This window comes from Acipenser ruthenus, chromosome 18 (assembly GCF_902713425.1).
Source record: "Acipenser ruthenus chromosome 18, fAciRut3.2 maternal haplotype, whole genome shotgun sequence".
Taxonomy (NCBI): Eukaryota; Metazoa; Chordata; class Actinopteri; order Acipenseriformes; family Acipenseridae; genus Acipenser; species Acipenser ruthenus.
In genome coordinates this window covers 29,956,934-29,978,916 of record NC_081206.1, presented here as the reverse complement: position 1 = coordinate 29,978,916, position 21,983 = coordinate 29,956,934, and the positions used below count along the sequence as shown (strand labels likewise).

Genomic DNA, 21,983 nt, shown 5'->3' with positions numbered 1-21,983 from the left:
TTTTAGCAGCAACAGTTTTCTATTTAAAAAATCACTGTTGCTATGGAGTGTAGTAAGCCATTAACTATTTTCGTTTGTTTTTCAATTACATGTTGTATCTGACTCATCATACTTATTAACATGCCACGTAATTATCTTAATTGTTGCACATTGTTTTATTTTATTTTTGTATTTTTTATTTTCCATTTTCATTTATTCGACCAGATAAGAAGGTTGAGAACAAATTTTCATTTACAACAACGACCTGGTCAAGAGGCAAACGTCACAGCAGTACAAAGGAAACAAATACAACATAGAAAAATAAATAAATAAACAACAGATTAACAAATACATACGCATGCATCACACAATAGTGAATTCAGATTCCGATTAAAAACATCCTCCGAAACAAAACTCTGTAGTTTTAATTTGATTTGAAATTCATTCCAGTCAATAGCAGCCGCGAACTGAAATTATTTGAATATAATATCATATTTGTAATGTTCATCTCCTGTATTTGATCATTTCTAACTGTATTATTCATCACAATCCGCTGTTTGCTGGGTTGTTAAACTATTTTAGACTAAAAACGATTGTTTAATTTCCACCGACTTGCACACTGCGCACCTTCCCGATTCCTGTCAGTTGCCAGTTCACATTTGAAGTCAGCAGTCTGGGCAATTCCCAACAAATCTAGCAATCGATGAGGGAAAGCAACATCCTATTCAAACACATACAAAAATGCAAAAACATTTCAGTGCAGTATTTCGGAATTGGCATCAGACTTTAACATTTAAAGATAAAATACCACAATAATATTGCAGTGATTGGTCGTTCATTGTCGTGATAACGTGGGCGCATATCTAGCAGTACGCATGCGTTCTATAACAGGGACAGAAAAGATACACTATTTACAAAGTAAACCAAACCGATAGTATCCAGTGGTCATTAACAACAAACTACGGGGCATTTTTTTGCAAACACTTGTCAGCAAACCGATGCTGTATACGGCTTTCAAAAAAGCATGCTGTTTAAAAACTAGGAGACAAACAACATAATGATTGCAAAGACATTTCAGTTTGCAGTATTACAAAATCCTGGTGCAGCGCGGTGTTGTTTCTACACACTCCCTTTTCGTATCTAATTCCCTTAATTGCAAGGGAGCTGCTGTAGTTGGTCGCACTCCTCTCTCCATGGTGCTTCTTCACTTGCTGTGTAGATATTCTTAATGTCAGTCGGTGTGTCTCTGTGTGTGTGTGTGTGTGTAGTAATGCGCAAGCGCGCCCAAGCCCGGGAGCCCGCAGTTCCAGAGCCGTGTGCGCCAATGCCACAATCTGATTCTGAGCATCAACAGAGGAGAGTTACCATGAGCTTCATCATCCTACAGAAATCTACCCACCCAGACTTTTTCACTTTCACGATCAACTTCAATCCAGCCTGACCAATACTCTCCGAACACAGGATGCCAGGGGTAAAAAGAGGGCTGGTGGCACCGCAAAATACTTTTTTGGAAAATATTGTCAGGCGTTCAAATGGTAAGGTTTTAATCTCTTCTTTTTCAATAGCTTGTTTAGTTAAATCAAACATTATTATTATTATTATTATTATTATTATTATTATTATTATTATTATTATTATTATTATTATTGGTTACTAAAGAATATTCAAGTGATGCCTGGATGCGTGTGTTCTCTCAATGTTTACAAACTTTGAGTGGGTGTATGAGTTGCATGGGCCATATGCAAAACGATTGATAGCTTTAAATTAAAGTGCTCAATCTGTAACCCGAATTGCCGAAGCTCTGAATTAGACTGGGACATACCTCCGCTGCACTTAGAGTAATTGCAGATACTTTCTAGAACAAAGAGCTTTTCAGTGGTTTAAAAAGTTTCTATTCACAATACTGGATTCCATGTATGTGAAATTATGTTAACGAAAACTATTTTAAAAAAAAAAATACTTTTTTTCTATATTGGCTTCTTGTTTTATTTTTTATTTGAGGCGTTCTGTATTTTACACCCATATTCCAATTGTTGATGCAGTATACTATTTTGTTGTTGTTTGTGAAGGATTGGCTTATGTAGCTTATGTACCTGGTAAACTAGATATTAGGCAAACCATGCTTTAACAAAAGTCTATTTTTAATGTATTTACATCTGTGGGGGATAAAGGAAGATCAGTAATAACCTGTGTTTTATATAAAAATATTGGCAGAAAATATCTCGCCGTGTTTGCTATCCTGGCATCTCAAATGCCCCCCTAATACAACTTCTAGGGTCTAATATCAGTTTTTTTTTTACCCCAAGTACTTCCTAAATAAATATGTAAATGTAAAAGCAGCACAGTTATGACAGCTATGTAAAGAGCCCAATTCCTCTACCTAAGGTAGACGTTATTAATTATAAAATAACCAATTTCTCATTTTGACAATTGAAGCGATCAGCGGGATAGGTTTCGAAGCGAAGGTCTTGACGTCATCTGTGTTCATAGAGCAATTGGGAATTGTGCACGTATTTCAGTTTGAGAGTTCTGTCTTTAAAGCTCAGCTGCCTTCATTAATCAAACAGTACTTCAATGTGCACTGCACCCATACTGTTAAAAAGACCGTTAAAAGTTATATTGCGCTTCGCAAGATTAGTATGGTGCAGTTCACATGTAAACACACACACACACACACACACACACACACACACACACACACACACACACACACACACACACACACACACACACACACACATTTAGTGAGAGTAATCTGTTCCCCTCAGGTTTGAGAGCAACATTTGACTGTCGCATATGAATTATTTAATAGCTATAGGGATACAACCAAAGAGGTGGTACAATCAGGTTGCAGGTTTTTATTAGTCTTTGCTGTAGAACAGAGGCTTTTTTTAATTAGCCGCAGTGCTAGTGTGTCAGGACAACCTTTCAGTGCTGTTTGCTTGAAACATGTGATACTGGTTTGTTAAAATCTGTCTTGTGACAACCTGTTTGGAACAAAAGGTTGTTTAGGTTTCAATGCAGAAGACGATGATCCAAGAAGAATGAGAAGAGATTCCACGACTGATCTTTGAATAGTTCAGTATAATACTTCACCTGCTATATTCTGCAACCTTATAGTTACTCTTATAATAATAAATATAATAAACTTTATTTGTTGAGCGCCTTTCATACCAAGAGGTTCAAGGCGCTTCACACAGACTTACAAAAAGCAGTAATTACATATTGTAAAAAGAATAAGAAAATAAGACAATGTAATATAAAAGATAGGTAAAACAATATATATATATAAATTCAGTAGGCTAAATTATAAACATAGGTCTTGAGCCTTGATTTAAAAATAGCCACTGGGGTCAAACTTCTAACGTGATTAGGCAGAGAGTTCCTCAGCTGCGGAGCACGAACACAAAAAGCAACTTCTCCTTCTGAGCCTAACCGTTGGAACAGAGAGAAGGCCACTATCCGTTGACCTCAGCAAGCTGAGGCTGATAGGGGACAACAACTCAGACAAGTAATCAGATGCCATACCATGCAGTGCTTTAAAGGCGAGCAAAATGATTTTAAAATCAATTCTGTATATTACTGGGAGCCAGTGCAAAGAAGCCAGAACTGGAGTTATATGAGCTCTCTTTTTTGTGCTGGTGAGGACCCTTGCAGCTGCACTTTGCACAAGCTGTAGTCGTGATACGGCTTGGCATCTAAGTCCAGCAAACAGAGATTCATAGTAGTCCAATCTTGAAAAAATAAAGGCACAGACTACTTTCTCTGCATCGGAAAAAGACAGAAAAGATCTAATTTTGGCAATATTTCTGAGACGGTAGAAACTTTTATAATCTTTTTGATGTGTGACTCAAATTAAGGTAGAGTCAAAAACGCCCACATTTCTCACTTTCAAATGTTAGGTAACCCAAGTTTATTTTTGACAGGTCAAGTTGTTGCTGAGCACCCACTATTAAAACTTCTGTCTTATCAGGGTTAAGTTGCAGAAAACTTTGGGACATCCAAGTCTTTATGTCAGTAAAACACTCCAGAAGGACTGATGTTGTAGTGATATCACCTGGTTTCAGTGAAATGTATAACTGCGTGTCATCTGCGTAACAGTGAACATTTACATCATGCTTACGAATAATCTGGCCTAGAGGTCGCATGTATAAAGAGAAAACTGGACCAAGGATAGAACCCTGAGAGACACCACAGCTGATATTTGCTAAAGAAGACATTGACTCCCCCAGTGAAACAAAAAACTGTCTATTAGAGAGGTAGGATCTAAACCAGTTTACAATAGTGAAAGCATAGTAAAAAGTGTAATAAAGCATACAGAAAACACGGCAAACTATGGTAAACTATGGTAAATTTATAGCATAACCATGGAATAAAGCATGGGAAAAGTGAAAAAAATACAGTGCAAACATACTGTGATAAACGTATCCACCATTATAAAAGTTTTTTCTCAAAAGCTTTTCTTAACTCTTTCTAAACTTCAAACAAGCTGAGGCTGGACAAAAAACAAAACTACTCTGTTTGTGTGGTACTGGTTGTATCTCTATATTTGGGTTATACAGTAATGTACACAGTGAATGACCTCGAATGTGAGCGAGTCCCTGAAATACTCCACAATTATTCACTGTCAGCTCTTGCACAAATTTAGGACACACGTCTGAACTCCCAAACAATATATACTGTACCTAATCCATGACATGCGTAATAAGGTGGTATTGTTTCAATCAGACAGATACCTGCATTCAAGTGTTAGTCAAGCAGACTATAGGTACGGTACTTAAAAAGGAAATCACTAAAACCACCGTCAGTCGCTGTATCTTTCCTATAGCTGCTTGAAAATGATGTGCCAGTTATATTTCTACACAGACACCCACCAAACCGTACGTTAATGATCATTGATTATGCTTACTCAATTTCTGGTGAAACCTAAGCTTGCCACACGATACTTTAGGATTCATTCAATCTTTGTTAAAGCATAATGATTTTCTGGACGTATTTACTGCTTGTCGATTTTGGAGTCGATTGTTTTTGTCATTCTGAAGATAGTTGGATAGCGCCTTTAATATATTTCTGTTCAAAAGTCTCCGATGATAACCTAACACGAAATACAGAACACTTGCATTCTTGCCATTAAATAACTTGAAACAGCATGTATTTGTTGTAGAAATGAAGACAAGGCTTACTTTCTATAACTCAATGTATTTGTTATACTTCTGAATGTATTTGTTATAGAAATGAAAGACAAGGCATAATTTCTATAACTCAATGTAGTTGTTATACTTCTGAATGTATTTGTATAGAAATGATATGCTGAAAACATTGGTTTATTTGACACATTATGATTACTTGACAATACAACGCAGTATTCAATGTAAAGATAACATTGTTATGCTTTGGAGTTTTTTTTTTAATCGTAACTTTTAATAGAATAGAAAAATGTAAACAAACAAAAAACGTATATCATTAACATTGTACATCTTGAGCTTTCGTTGTTACGGTCGTGCGTATTTTGCACAATGTTACGCTTCTTATTGTCCGCAATGTAGAGATTTCAAGGGAAACATAAATAAAACTTCAGAAAATGACCCATTCTTACAGTATAGGCCTGCAGTGTGCTTGCCACTAGAGGTCAGTTGTGTGGCTAATCTGGGCACTTGTCAAATTGTCACCTTTAATGAGACTCAAAGCTCCAGATGATATCCAAATCAAATGACCGAGTAAGCACATGGAGATATATTTAACTTCCTCACTTTTCGCTCAGAGATGTCCAATAGAAAACGATTTGCGCGCTGATGTGCTCCCTGTCACTATTGACGTGTCTTTTATTTTACATGCGATTGAAACGGGGGAGCGGGGTTTTCTATTTAAAAACTAACCGCATTACACGTGTTTTAGAAACGTTTCGGAATAAATGATCGATTAAACTATTCGTATTTCAAAGCTGCAGTGGTAAAATACCCATTGCAATACAGGGAATGTACAGTCACAGAATTAAGCACTCTGGAGAGATTCATCTTTAGCCTGCGGGTTAGAGCTCATCATTTTTGTTGCTGCATAGGATCAATTTATTAACATTTTGGAACGTGCTCACTAGGCAGCAGATCACACACAGAAGAATAGCTGTAACTTTATTGATATCTGTCCTTTGCAGGATGTAATGTGGACGCACTTTTCTTTTTTACAAATTGGTGGTCCCTGTCAGAATAGATTAATTGTAAAGCAAATGGAATCCCTGTCATATGTTATATAGCCTATATACTACTGTATACATAAAAGATGCATCTCCCTAAAGAGCAGATATACCAAAACACACACATTATTCTGTTGAAAAGTGTGACCCTGTGGGCTGTTCTGGATTATACACCATTGCAGGATTTCACCCCTGCCTTCCTTGAAGGAACGCTAGGTGATTTAACATCAGCGATGGTCACATATCATCATCATCATCAGTGTAGTGGCAGGCGTTTCTGTTGTTGTCTGTGTATTAAACACAGCGAGTGTTTACATTTAAAATGAGGTCATTACAAAATATTTGCCTGGAATTTACAACTGAACACTTGGAAACGGATCATTAAATCCACAGTAATAACCACATGTAATTATCACTTGTAGTAGAAGATCAATACCAATGCAATCTTATTTTCTATTGCTGGTGGTAAAGCTCTAGTATCCACACAAGCAATGTATCACAGAAATATAATGAATTGCTCTCTGGAGTGTGTACTGCAGTTTTCCATTGTTTTACCCTGTTGTACACTTTGTTAAATGTTGACGGTCCAGTTCGTTTACATGCTCCCCATTGAAAACTGTGTGCCAGCTCATCACTCTGTAAGCCAAATAAGCAAGCTGCTGCAATCACTTGCAGCACTGGGAGGTCCAATGCCATCTTCAAGCTATTTTTTATTTATTTATTTTTTTAATTTCGGGAAGCTAAACAGAAAATTTAGCAATATGTGAGCCTTTTTTTAAACGGTCACCTCAGTAATAGATTTTATGAGTTTTGCTAGGTGTGTAAAAGCAAAATCGATTCAAATGTTTAACATCATAGGCAGCTACATCATTAATATTAAACAAAGTTGAAAATCAAAACGATGAAATCATTTCAGTTATTTATGATTCCATTTGAATAATTACTAAAATACTGTACTCTACATGACCATGTATTATAATAAAAGGTCTATCACAATGTATTTTTATGTGAACAGGCAGTATTGTGGTGCAGCCTTTAACGGCTGTAAAAACAGCAGGCAGAGGCGAAAAGAGGCCGTTTAAGCACCCTTGTGCGTATTTAATTACAAAAAAAAAAAAAAAAATGTTCATCAAAATAAATGGCTACTGTGTCTTTAAGTATCTCACAACTATATGCAATAGAGGCTATATACAGAGGCTTGCGCCCTATCACAATTTAGAATAGTCATCTCTAGTCACTGTTACCTGTTGTGAAATGTTACTTTTTTTGACAAGCGTGATGCATAACATACTTAAGAAATTAAGAGTTTTGACCTATGACCAGTAAAATGCTTGATGTTGTTTATAACAGCAACAATAGATGACCTAATTTTATATCAAACCCACACGAAGTAATGATATACAGTATGTATAAAAACATTACTGAACAACAACCTGTGTATATTCACATGCTCTTCGGTACCGGCTGGACATTTTTTGTTTTCTATTTAAACTCTTTCCGCTTTTAAACATAACCGTGCATTAGTCATCTGAAAACAGCACTCTTTTTGGTTACCTAGGTTACTAAGAGAAATGTCTTCCTGTTCATCCCAACTGGAAGCTGCTTGCTCTGTTAAAGGTGTGTGAAGGATCCGATTAAGTGCTCTTCACTCTACCTGTTCTATATTATGCACCAACACGTTCGTTGCTGCTGACTGCTACAGAGTATAGCATTCTAAGAAAGATCTGTTCTCAGGGATTGTCATTGAAAATTGTCCAGATTCACAAAACTCTACTCGGTTGCTTAATTTGAGCCTCCAACACACCTTTTAGTTGCTTCTCCCCATGGGATTTAAAGTGACCACTGCCCCCTTTTTATCCCCTAAACACACCACTCTTCATCAGATGGACAGAGCCTTGCACCCCCCCCCCCCCCCCCCGCATTAAGCACTCGGATATTTCTTTCTATTATTCACCTTTTGTTGGTTTTGAGTTAAGGTTTACTGTGTAAGGTTACATATGCAGCCCGCACTACATATCTGATACACTCAGTATTGTAAGCAGTTTAGACACATTGAGGCTCATTAGTCTCTGTCCGCTGTAGTCAGAGAAACAGCTAGATTTCAATAGGCATTAGAAAAACAGTAAAATGCAGTTATTACCTTGGCAAGTGCATTCACATTTGTAACAAAGTGACCACAGCCCAAATTCTTATTTGATGTTATGTTTAATTAACTGCTCTGGGGCTTGATATTTCTGCCTCACCAAAAGCACTGAATCATTGATCAGTCTGAACAGTAATTGGGAGTGCCTGACCATCTGTTTTAAGCTCTAACTGGGAAGTCAGTCGCTACTGTGTCGTTTGTCTTTAAAAAATGGCAAACACCCTAGGGGACAACTCCTGTTTGGTCTTCAGTACGTTTGATTGGAAGCAACTGGCAACAGATGGGGGAAGATAATGGCTACAGTGGACTGTGAACCTAAAAGACAAATAAACAGCGGCAATACGAATCGTGCCCACGGATTTAAAGAGTGTAGATTGTCACCTAGTAATAGACGTGGCCACTTTATTAGGAATACATACTCTGTATACTTCAGATAATTAGGATTGTTCAATTTTTTCTGTTTTTATTAAAAACTGCATTTACAACATTTGCCACTGGTTTTGCGCAGTATACCATTCCATAATACTCAATTTTTTCTATAATGACCTGTAAGTAGGACATCAAAATCCTCTGTGTGTTTTCCCAGCAATATTGTAAAGGCTATGAATGACTGTTTTTTAATCTCCCTGACTTACATTACAAACTCAGCAGGCACTTTGAAAGCGCGTCCGTACACAGTTGTGGGGCGCTAGCGTAGAAAGCACACTGATAAATGGGGTGGCAGGAAAGGTTGGTTCTTTGTTAAAGAAACAAATAAAATAATAACCACCTCCCAAACGAAGGACATCATTTTTAAACAATCTCTTTTGTGAACAGCTATTTTTCCTCTGGCCAATATACAAATAATGTCCTGTTTTATAGCTATTCATATTTGGCCTGTATTTTTTTCGCTTGAATGAGTGTGTCCCCAAGAATGATAGAAATGGCTCTTTCTGTAGCTTTCCCCGAGTTGCGTAATGTATGTTTTAGATTGCTGCAGGGAATTCACAGCCAGTAAGTAAGACTATGAATTATTGAACAATAAACAGTTAAATATGAACAAATCGTTGAATCATTTAACATTTAAATATATATCCGTTCTCATAAACAGCAAAGAATACATTCTCAGTTCCTCCCTTCCCTTAACTGAGATGTTTGTTTCTTAATGGATTAAATGATACAATGAATAATGCTTAATCTTTATTTAGTTCTACAGTACACTATTACAGTGTACATGTATTACAGAATGCTGTTAGTATCTGCACTTAGAACTGTTGTTTATGAAGCTGTTTCTCATTCCCCATACAATCTATTTTAGTAAAACCTAATTTCAGATTATTACATAAACCCTTATGTTTCCAAGGCCACCATGGAAAACACAAGGCTCGTATAAATCATTCCCAATCCCAAAGTAAAGCTGGCACTGCTCCTGGTGTATTCCATTCATGTAATGTAATCGGGTAAAGGTGTTGTAGTGGGTTCAATTATTACAGTTCAACCCACTGCGCCCCACGCTGGAGGGCTGGGGTTGAACCTGGCTCGAACTCAAGTGACTGTTTTGCTTGATTCTCCAGACAAACACAAATCAGCTCAAAACCAGAACCCAGGACCACTCAGAATGATTGAAGCAAACATCACAAACTAGAACCCAGGACCACTCAGAATGATTGAAGCAAACATCACAAACTAGAACCCAGGACCACTCAGAATGATTGAAGCAAACATCACAAAATAGTCGTGTTTTTAAAAAAAAATTTAAACTAGGCTACTTAATAATTTAAAGTGTGCTTTTACCGATCACTTGAAAACACTTTGGACCTGCTAAGATATTTTTTTGTCAGTTCCAAGGAAGAGACAATTAGATGGAACTGGAAACTGGGTGTTTTTATTGGCTGAAAGGGTAGTTTTATGGTATTTATGGTAGATTCATTTTCCATATCTTCAGTGCTTGTTTAATACAGATAGCTTTAGTTTGTTACCTCAGTTCTTCATATGCTGGTAGCCTGGGAGCTCAACATACTACTTGTAGCCTTGGAGTGACTGAGGAAATAAAATGAAGTAATTCGAGAGGCTATTTTATTGGTATCTTGAGACAATTGAAATGAGGTTTGTGTAACATGTCTGCTTTAGTAATTGATTTATAGTCACACTAGACTGTAATGTTGACAGGCTTGGGGGGAAATTTGTGTGGAGCCAGTATATTCCCGACTGTCACATAAATATTTAATTCATTTTCATTGCCTTTTCTTATGCTATGATGTATTATTCTACTTAAAATATAAAATAATTCCACTTCTACTTGAACGCAAAACACCATTATGTTTGTTCACATCGAGCATGCAATTAAAAAAAGGAAAAAACTATTGTGCCAAAGGTGTCATATATTAGCAATTTACATCCATTTGTAATTCTGACTGTGTTGTACACTATATTGTACTACACTATACTATACTATCTGTCACAAGATTAAAGTAGTAAGTCGGTAGTTTAGTACAGGTGATATGCCTTCTAAGTTAACAGAAATGATGGAAACTAGAATAGTCTAATATTAAAGCACATCCATTAGGAACTGTAATTACTTCTTGTCCCAAAGTTGTCCAATTAATGTGAATATGCTGTACAGTAAAACCTCTCCTTTAAGACCAGGTACTGTGTATATATAGGAGATATTTTACTGTATAATTAGGTACCATTTTTGTAATCCAGTCTTATTTTTGTACTGAAAAGTGTTGTGGATTTAATTGCCTTGTAACGCAAAAAAGAAAGTTTTTTATTGGTGTGTTATGTAATGCCCTTTGCCTGTAAAAGGGGACTCGTTTATTGGTGTATTTTATCAGAGTGACAGCTGGTTAAACTGCCTTAGGGCCTGACAGTTGTGAAAATGGCTTTGTTTAGCTGAAAACCCCCTTTGTCCCCAGCACAGATGAGAAGCCAGGATGGTCAGCATTTTAGAGGTCCTGCTAACCCACAGACTGGACCAGCATGCTTCATGAAACCTAAATCATTCAAAAATCAAGTGTTGTGCGATCCACAGGAATCTGAAATTGGTGTATTTATTCAAATGTAACTTTGTGGGATGCTTTGCTTGTTTTGATTTGTTGTACAGCGATTCGTCAATAAAGGCAACATTTCCCAATATACAGAAACATATACTATACATCTCCCAATATACAGAAACATATACTATACATTTCCCAATATACACAAACATATACTATACATCTCCCAATATACAGAAACATATACTATACATTTCCCAATATACAGAAACATATACTATACATTTCCCAATATACAGAAACATATACTATACATTTCCCAATATACAGAAACATATACTATACATTTCCCAATATACAGAAACATATACTATACATCTCCCAATATACAGAAACATATACTATACATCTCCCAATATACAGAAACATATACTATACATTTCCCAATATACACAAACATATACTATACATTTCCCAATATACACAAACATTTACTATACATTTCCCAATATACACAAACATATACTATACATCTCCCAATATACAGAAACATATACTATACATTTCCCAATATACACAAACATTTACTATACATTTCCCAATATACACAAACATATACTATACATTTCCCAATATACAGAAACCACCCACTTAGTTTCCTTTGAATTGTTAAAAAGTCTCAGAATACATTTAGCGTAGATATTATTGGCAGGATACACTGTTTAACTACCGGTCCCCGTTTTGATTGATTTCTTTTCTTTTTTTCAGAAACCAGTTTCCTGCTTGGAAATGCCCAAATTGTGGACTGGCCTATAGTTTATAGTAATGACGGATTCTGTAAACTTTCTGGATATCACCGGGCTGACGTAATGCAGAAAAGCAGCACCTGCAGGTAACAGAGCTGCCAGTCCATTTCAACTCACTTCGGGGCAAATCAAAATAATCTGTTATTTCCCCCAAAGGTACACAAGTAATTGAGCGGTTGTTCAAACGGTTTCTTCTTAAAATACAATTGATAGTGACTCAAGTATCACGAGGAAACTGAAAGTTTGGATGACAGATCCAACCTGTCAGTGCATTTTAAACCTGCTTCATGCACCTCATTGCAAAAATAAGAACGTTAACATCATTTGTATTTGTGGGACACACGTGTCCCTTATACCTTAAAGGGTTAAACCTTTTGGAAAGATGCAAACCTGTATAACCTCCCTGTTTTGGAGTCCTGCAGAGGGAGTGTATGTATTGTAGGAATACATGCTTACTTCTAAAAGCTTGCTTTTAAAATATCCCTTTGTCTCCTTCTAGTTTTATGTATGGTGAGTTGTCTGACAAGAAGACTATCGAGAAAGTCAGACAGACCTTTGATAACTATGAGTCCAATTGCTTTGAAGTCCTTCTTTACAAGAAGAGCAGTGAGTATTGGAAGCTTTCAGCCAGAGAAATCATCTGGCTCATTCATTTTCCTGTTGTCTTTCAGAAAGCACTGCAGTCAAAAAATTGCATCTCACAATATTTTGTTTAAAACCGGCCCCAAATGCTCACCAACTTTCCACATAGCTCTGGATTTCAGTACACGTGTCCACTCACCAACTGAGATCTAACTGGTAATGCTAGCAAGGCTATTTCCATACATTACTCTCCCATTTAGGTGTCTGGTTTACTGTTCAAATGTAATGCTATTGGAGGTGCTGTCCGAGCTGAGTAGACATCAATCTGAGGTCCTGTCTACGTTACAAGCGTTCCAAATCCCATGGCACTATTCCAGTGCTATATACTCCCATATACGTTAAATCCACTGTTAAAACACAGAGGCTAAAATTGGTACAGCCTTTCTTAAGGTTTTTCCAGTGTAAATGTTATTATTATTTTATTATTATTTATTTCTTAGCAGATGCCCTTATCCAGGGCGGTTTACAGTCGTAAACAAATACATTTCAAGAATCACAGTACAAGTAATAATACAATTAAGAGCAAGATAAATACAATGACTTTGGTTCAAGCAAGTACAAGTGTGACAAAATACGATTCAATAATACAGCAGATAACAGTGTCAGTGATAGTTACATCAGGATATAATTAAATACAAAATACTACAGATTAAATAACATTTGGCAGATTACAGTACTCTAAAGTACAGGATTAAATGCAGTAAAATAGGGGACAGATAAGAGCAAGTAAAGCACATTTAAGGAAGGGTGATAAGTGTCCCAGGGGAAAAATAGAGGAGTTCTACAGGTGCTTTCTGAAGAGGTGAGTCTATGTTGCAGGTTAGATTTTGTTCAGTGAGTTCCCTTATGAGCCTGCATGTAAACTCCGTGCTGTTACAAGTATGGTGGTCTATTTGAACTTGCATGTCAAATATTACTGTTGGAAATGATCAATGTCTAGTTTTTATCATCATCAGTGACTGTTTGTTGAACCAGGAATGGCTGATTGATCAATATTTCTGATTATCGATGCAACACTCTCTTTTTTTGTGATTATTACAGGGACACCGGTCTGGTTTTATATGCATATTGCCCCAATAAGAAACGAAAATGACAAGGTGGTTTTATTTCTGTGCACTTTCAAAGACATCACTGTATTCAAACAGCCTATTGAAGATGAGTCAACAAAAGGTAGGTGTTGTGTTTGATCAACAGCTGAATAATAATAAATTATGTATAAATGGACCTTAGGGGATATACATGTGTATGAGGAGGGATCACAGGAAGGGAAGATTTTATAGTCTTTAATGTAAATGTTATTGCAGTACCCAAAAGAAGAAATATCCTTCAACATGTTTATCAGATAACTATTTTATTACAGTGTAGATGTTTGCCCTCGGGGAATAATCAAGCATACAGACTCTCCTGTAAACAGCTCTGTGCGATGAACCTCTATGAGCCAAACAGGTTTGCGGTTAGCTGTATAATATTATGTAACAGGCATCAGATTGATTGATAGAAAGAGATGCTGAAGCTTAACATATGTCCTTGTCTGCCAGGCAAAAACAAAATCCCTGCTGGAAATGAGGTACCTTGCTTAGCACCATTTAGATGGAAATGTGCCCACAGTGGAATATCAGTAAGATAAAAAGTGAATGCAGATGAATGCATCTTTCTTTAATTATTATTATTATTATTTATTTCTTAGCAGACGCCCTTGTCCAGGGCGACTTACAGTCGTAAATAAAAATACATTTCAAGAATTACAGTACAATTAATAATACAATTAAGAGCAAGATAAATACAATGACTTTGGTTCTAGCAAGCACAAGTATGACTTTAATGTCTTTGAATACAACATCTGGACAGCTTTGTATCCAAAGTAAGAAGCAAAGTGAGTTCTAAAGATCTATGGAAAACCATTGTACAATCTCGCCATCTGTAACATTGAACAGTTCATCTTCCCCTCTTGAAGCTGATTTTCACTTTGTTATTCCCTGAGCCTAACAAGAATACCTTTTTGTCGCATGCAGCAGATGGTTATGATACCTACAAACTTCAATATACAGTATCTCAAAAAGTATTAGTGTTTTGCAGTATTGGAGTACTCAAGGCCAGTCTTTAGACTCGACTTGACTTTGGCTTGAGTGTCTGGCCTCGGATGTCCTTGGTCCAAGGACTTTGATGACAGGGCGTTTGAGACTAGTCATGTGTAATAGCATGCATAGCTGAATTTCTGTTTTCTTGTTTCTGAATTACTATAAATAAGCTAAAAAAAAATTCAAACTCTTAAGTGAATTCCCATCATCAAAATCCATTTATTGAATCTCCATGCTCCCTCTTTTACTCAGCTGTTCTGGACATGTCTTTGACTGCCTGAGGCATCTGTGAATGATTTCTTCATTACTTAAAGAGCTTCTTAACCTTGCCTCTCCCTGATCCCATGACTAGCTCTGTCTGCTCACACTCACTCTGCGTCCCTGACTGGCCTTTCTCGCTGTTATTCCCTAACAGACTCTCTGGGCCCGACTCCTTGACACTCTGATTCTTATGTCATCTCAAGGTCAGCGGTGCCCTCTCCTTTTTGGCATTACAAACGGTCTGTCATTGATGATAGTGGGAACTGTGCTCGATATGATGAATTGGGCAGCAGTGTGGAATAGTGGTTAGGGCTCTGGACTCTTGACCAGAGGGTCGTGGGTTCAATCCCACTGCTGCTGTACCCTTGAGCAAGGTACTTTAACTAGATTGCTCCAGTAAAAACCCAACTGTATAAATGGGTAATTGTATGTAAAAATAATGTGATATCTTGTAACAATTGTAAGTCGCCCTGGATAAGGGCGTCTGCTAAGAAATAACTAATAATAATAATCATTCAGGCTGACCCCTGAGAGGCTTGGGGGTAAGGAATTGCCACGTAACACTGCCTGTCACTTTAGTGTCTGGCTTGACAACTGACTTCATAACTCCACACAACACTGGTGGTAGCCCTTTAGCTAGTCTGTTTTAATTATGCATTCTGTTTTACCTGGAGTTTCTCTCACACTAAGCCTCCACAATTGGACTCTCTGTTATGCTGTAGTTTTCTACAGGGCTAATACAGATTTCCTGGGTTCATCCCTAAACATCATCTTAACACTTAGTTAGTACACTACTTATGAAATAATCCAATTTTCCAAACACTGTTACTGATGTGCATGACAATACATTATATTTAAATCACATTCCACCCGAGGAAAAAATATGACATCTGGAGAAGGAATAATGACAGGATAAACTTGTGAGTTAACCTGATTAGATCTCTTACATTTCCACAGCATTTGAACTACCTTTGGCTTAATCCGTTTGAAAATGCTGTCACTGCAACATTATTTTTACCCCAGTATACTGTACATGATGCGTTGTCTGTTCCCTACCACATATTTCTGTTACAAGATTATTTTACATAAATTAGTATTTACAATGTTGTAACCACATTTTATATGTATGTGTTTATGACAACAACTTTGAACAAGCTTCTGACACAGACAATGGAGTAGTGACGTGCAGTGAAAATCTAATGAAATCTCCTGTGGACTGCGTGCATTTTACATTTGCTCAGTGGCACAAGAAAGAGACAAATGTAATAAACGTGAAGTGGCTGCAGATGAAATCGTGTTGCTGATCCGCCAGAGCCCTGTGAATATAATAAGCTGAGCTTGCTTACCGGTAATTTAATAACGTGGGCCGGGGAGGAAAAGATTGATGTTGAAGGTATAAAGAAACAAATACGGCTTACAGCTATGACCAAAGGCTTTTTGTATCGCCCTATCGAATTAACTAATTCTGCTTCATAAAGTCAAAAGAAACCTGCTGAATAATGTTACGTTAACATATTGAATTACATACTGCTTTGTAGTTTTCCATGCACTTAACAAAATTTTTTTACAAAAACATTGAAAAATGTGACATTTCAAAATCTATACTGTACTACCATTATGTCTTCCGGTAGACTTTTGAGATATCATTTTGTAGTTTCTTTGATTACATGATGCTAATTAAAAGATCTACATTATGTTAATATAGCTGTATTTTTTAAATGATGTCTTAATCCCAAAATCCTAGATGATGCAAAACTTTTGGCCAAAGCGGTAGATGAGTTACTATTTGCAAAATAGTGGAGCTGAACGAAATGCATTATTGGTCCTAAAATTGAACCAAATTTGTAAAGCTGCTGTCTTCTTGCAGAAATGTCATGATGGTGGCTTCTACAAGACACATTTAGTTGGTTTGGCATCAGACCTCTCCCACAGCTGTCACCAGTGATATATTGCAGCATTTAAAACTGTAAAGCCTGCAACTCTGTCAAGTGACTAATCACAACATCCTGTAAAATGTAAAAGTTTATGGCAGCACCTTTATTGATGTATTAAATACACCAAGATTTATTTAATTATCTGTTTTTGTGTGAATTTAAACAAGCTGCTTTTTGTGTGAATTTAAACAAGCTGCTTTCTAATAAGGGCTCATTGCTTCTTTTTATGTTTAATTACACTGATGAAGGCCCTAGCCTAATCATTTATATACATAACGTAACTTCAACAAATTTTACGAGGGTTATTTATACTATTTAAAAATGTATTCATTCATTGTGTAGGTGCAGAATACTGGATCCAGTTTGACAAAAAAAGATTTAGAACAGGAATTTTATGGATAACTGTGATGTTTTGTCGTTAAGGGTGGACAAAGTTTGCTCGTTTGACACGAGCTCTGACAAACAGCCGGAGCGTTATCCAGCAGCTGACACCAATGAACAAGGCGGATGTGAGCCACAAGCACTCGAGGCTGGCAGAGGTGAGTTCCTGAATGGCTGGAGTCAGGTGCTTTATGGAATATGTTCATTTCAAACCCCAGAAAAAGACAGGCACCCCAATACAAAACCCCCCAAACTCTAAACTGGGCATTTGAAACAACTGGGTGTGTATAGTGGCCAGTGGACCACACAAACAGCAGTGGCAAATTACAATTGATAGAAATGCATTTATAGAGATAACTTATTCATCTTCAAAATACTGTTGCCTCAAAATAGTTCACTCTCCTTAAACTGCACCTTCAATCTAAGACAGTTTTACGAAGCATTTGCTCCAATCTTACTACTTTTTTTAATGGAGATAAAAATAAGAAACAAACAACATGATGGTGCTTAAGAGTCCTTGACTGATTAAAGACTTGAGTTAATGGTTTGACTATGTGTCCCCTAATGTCAAGGGGACAATATTCATTCAAGGTATTCATTATAAATGTTTACTATAGTAAAAGCAGAGCAAAGTGTAACAAAGCATGGCGAAAGCATGCTAAAGCACAGGTAAGTATTGTAAAACATAGCGAGGTATGGTAAAGGATATTAATAAACATGGCAAATAAGGGTAAACTATGATAAATGCAAAGTATAACCGTGGGAAAAGCATGGTAAAACTGCAAAAATACCATGCAAAAATACCCCGTGAGCCACCAGTACCATTTCTTGCCTGCTTCACCTCCTGTTCATTGAAAGTCTCCTGTCCAGCAATTGAACAGGCTCAGCCCAGCTTAGCATCTCAGATCTGACAAGAGAATAAACCAAATGGATATGGCTTCAGGCTGTTGGCCGTGCACGCTGTGCTTTCTGTGTACAGAGAATCAGTCAGAGTCCAATGCTGACAGTCCAGCCATTTACACAAGCAATAATACTGTTCACCCAAGTGACTCGCCCACCAACCTCCTAGGCTGAGAGCCTTTGAATTAGACAAATGGCAAAACTGGCAGCCACTGTGAGTGAATGACCAATTAAAATGGAATGACAGAGTGGATCGAGCTCCTCTCTCTACCATTACCTGACTGAATCATCTCAAAGTAGACTTTTCTATAGGTATTGAGTGCAGCAGCAATACTGTGCTATAATAAATATTTAAGATTCATATGGGATCTCATTTACTGCCATGCATTCCCAGTTCAATCGGTTATCTGACCAGGAATAAACTGTGTTGCAGTCAATGAGAGGCTCTGCTGCTCTGTGATCTATCTATCTATCTATCTATCTATCTATCTATCTATCTATCTATCTATCTATCTGGCCATCTTTAATTATACTTAGTTCACAATACAGTAGATTGGCTGGTCCAAACTGATCTATAATCTGAACCACAATATCACAATGCATGCTGATAGTAGCTGCAGAAGCCTAACTTTAAAGGCATTAGTGTGCAAAAAACAGTTTGTGTTATTTGTTTGGGGAGTATCAAAAATCGAAAGCAAGGTATTATTAGTACAGCTGGGATTATGATCAGTACTCTGAACAAATGACTAATCTCAACAGGGTCTGATCCCAACTGGTTCGGATTAGCTAGAGTCTGATATCAAATAATTGTAATTATCAGAAATAAAAAACTACACATGCTTACGTTTCTTATAATACCAAAAGAGAGATGCACACAATATCTTGTCAGCTACTGTAAGGGGAGATAAGATAGCTCTTATAACAGATGAGCTTTAGCTGCAAAAGTGAATGGATGAAGCAGACTTGCAGTTTTGATGGTATCTGTATGTGCTTTTTTATTGCAGTTAGATTTGATTTGACGAAACTAGACTTGTTTAGTTTAGCAGAAAAAAGGTAAGGGAAAATTAACTGCTTAAAATGTCGTTTTAATTCCCAGTGTGAATATTGATCATAGTACAGTAGGTTGGTGTTAGGTTTCTAAGCATAATGTCATTTCTCGATAGCCTTGGATTTGTCCATGACTGACTTGAAGACATGACCTAGCAGAGATGTTAGCGAGGGCTGTGTGAAACAAGGTGAAAATATTTTTACAATCTGCTAAAAAAACAGTTAAGAACAGAAGCCTGGTCGCGTAGTAACCAAATACAAAGCCATCACCGATCTGTGCTCTTCTCGTGTTGCAGGTTCTTCAGCTGGGATCAGACATCCTTCCACAGTACAAGCAAGAAGCCCCAAAGACTCCTCCGCATATTATTTTACACTACTGTGCGTTCAAGACCACGTGGGACTGGGTCATACTGATCCTGACTTTCTACACCGCAATCATGGTCCCTTACAACGTGTCCTTCAAGACGAAACAGAACAATATCGCTTGGCTCGTGCTGGACAGCGTAGTGGATGTTATATTCCTGGTGGACATTGTGCTTAATTTTCACACCACTTTTGTTGGTCCCGGAGGAGAAGTTATATCAGACCCCAAGTTGATCAGAATGAACTATTTGAAAACCTGGTTTGTCATAGACTTGTTGTCGTGCCTGCCATATGACATCATCAATGCCTTCGAGAATGTGGATGAGGTAAGGGCATAGCCACTCCCCCATTGTGGTGTTATCCTTTTCCTTTTATCCAACAGGATTTTTAACTGGTGCTTGGTGGCCTAAATGGTGTGTTGGGCAAATATTTTAATTACTGTATTACGGTTTTGGGGTTTATCTGGTCTTTGCAAAAAAGGAACTAGTCCTTAATTAATTAGCCTCCAGCTGTATGTCAGTAGCTCGTCTTCTTTTGCATTTCAATTGCATTGTCAGTTCAGCCCAGTAATGAGCTTTGACTTTGGGACCTTTGTGAGGAGTAGAAACCTTTGCCCCCACCCCCCATTTACACACAGCAACATTTAACATGTTTGTGTATCAAGGTTAACGTATCTGTGGTTAATGGCACCGCTTCTGAGGTACACAATGAATAATTCAGAGACCTCTTAACTGAAATATGTGACACTGCTGCAAAAATAGGTGCATATAAGTGCTTGCTTGTCTTAGTTACTCACTGTTTTAATTGAAGGAAGAAACCTTACTGGAATGACAATATATGAAGAGTAAAGATGATGTGCTGATTTTTTTGTGTCATGCAGATACATGCACTTTTATAAAGTCTTCCAGTTAGAACAAGAACAGATAGAAGTAGAATTCTGCTTGTTTTTGGGGACACAAGTAAAAATGTAAGTGACGACATACTGTCTTTGAACTACAGTTGCAGCACTGATGTGAATTTGACATCTTTTAGCCTGCAGTAATACCAGAAGTGGGATTCTGTAATTCAGAAACGAATATGCTGACCCACTTTCCATGACTGCTGAAGTTACAGATATATAGTGACCTAGTGATTGTGGTAATTACCTTCGAGTAAGAAAGGATTATTAAGTAGAACTGAATTCCTTCTCCTAAAATCATTCCATCTGAAGGCTGGGATTCTTTGAATTGATGTCTTATGGTCCTCATAAAGAGGTTAGAAGGTTGGAAGGCATCTCTGTTTTATGATTGTCCATCAGTATCGGTGGAATGACTGATGACAAGCCTCTGAACCACAGAGGGTCACAAAGCCTCCTAACTGATTTGATGAAAATGACCTGATAAAGAGGTCAAAGGGCAGCCTTCATTTTCTGCAGTCCATTTGATTCTACGGTGACTGATGAGACTGGTGTGAATAGTGGGACTGGATCATGCAGTGCAGTTCAATTTAGACCAAACTGCAGCACAGGCCATGTTTCTTGTCTCCACATGCCCAGCTTACACTCACAAAAGTATAGGCATTGCATTTATCAATATAATATAGTTAGTGACGTTCATGTTGCCAAGGACGGAGTCAAAGCTGACTTCTTGTGTTGCTGACATGCAGTGTACTACAGATTTGTATTGCAGCTGTAGGGCATGGTTATAAAATTGATTTTATTTTTATTTTTATTTTTACTATCTGCTTACCTTTCATTTAGTGTCCAGCCATTCTTACAATTTCAGTTACTCAAATGTTGTGTTTAGTTCATAGACATGTAGCAGAGTAGATCCGCAAAGTGTCTGTTTCAGTTTTAGAGCCAGTGCCTTCTAGTAAATCAAGTTTTCTTTTGTACTCTTGTCAATACACAGTGCCAGTACACAAAACCTGATGACTAGAAGCCACTGGCGCTCATAACTATAGAGACACTTTTCTAATCTAGTCTGTGTTAAACGTGTCTAAGGTAAAGCTAATATGGCAACTAAAGCTGCATAAATGTAGGTCACTACAGTAAATTTAACACAATATTTGAGTAATTACAATAGCCTGAGACTTCTCATTTCTTTCTGTAAGTGCTAGAGCTTATGCTATCATCTGGACTCTGTTGAAATAGAGCTCTGCATTACATCTCCTACAATATGTTATCCCATACCATATGTAATCCTGTGAAGGCATGGTCTGCTTTGACTTACCTGTGTGCATTGTCAGAGAAATTCATTATTGAAGAATAGATTAGGACATAGGTAAGTTACCGCTAATGATA

The 21,983-nt window shown here is 37.2% G+C and overlaps 1 protein-coding gene across 1 annotated transcript in view; it reads left to right on the top strand.

The window, feature by feature from the left end:
• Window positions 1–1,235: 1,235 nt before the first annotated feature.
• The window catches only part of LOC117416996 (potassium voltage-gated channel subfamily H member 5), a 66,970-nt gene continuing 46,222 nt past the window's right edge, over window positions 1,236–21,983 (top strand). The window contains exons 1-6 of the mRNA XM_034905375.2: window positions 1,236–1,514; window positions 12,059–12,182; window positions 12,596–12,702; window positions 13,780–13,908; window positions 17,435–17,550; window positions 19,636–20,028. Of these exons, the coding sequence (XP_034761266.1) occupies window positions 1,442–1,514; window positions 12,059–12,182; window positions 12,596–12,702; window positions 13,780–13,908; window positions 17,435–17,550; window positions 19,636–20,028 (942 nt within the window). The 5' untranslated portion in view covers window positions 1,236–1,441. The remainder of the gene's footprint in view (window positions 1,515–12,058; window positions 12,183–12,595; window positions 12,703–13,779; window positions 13,909–17,434; window positions 17,551–19,635; window positions 20,029–21,983) is intronic.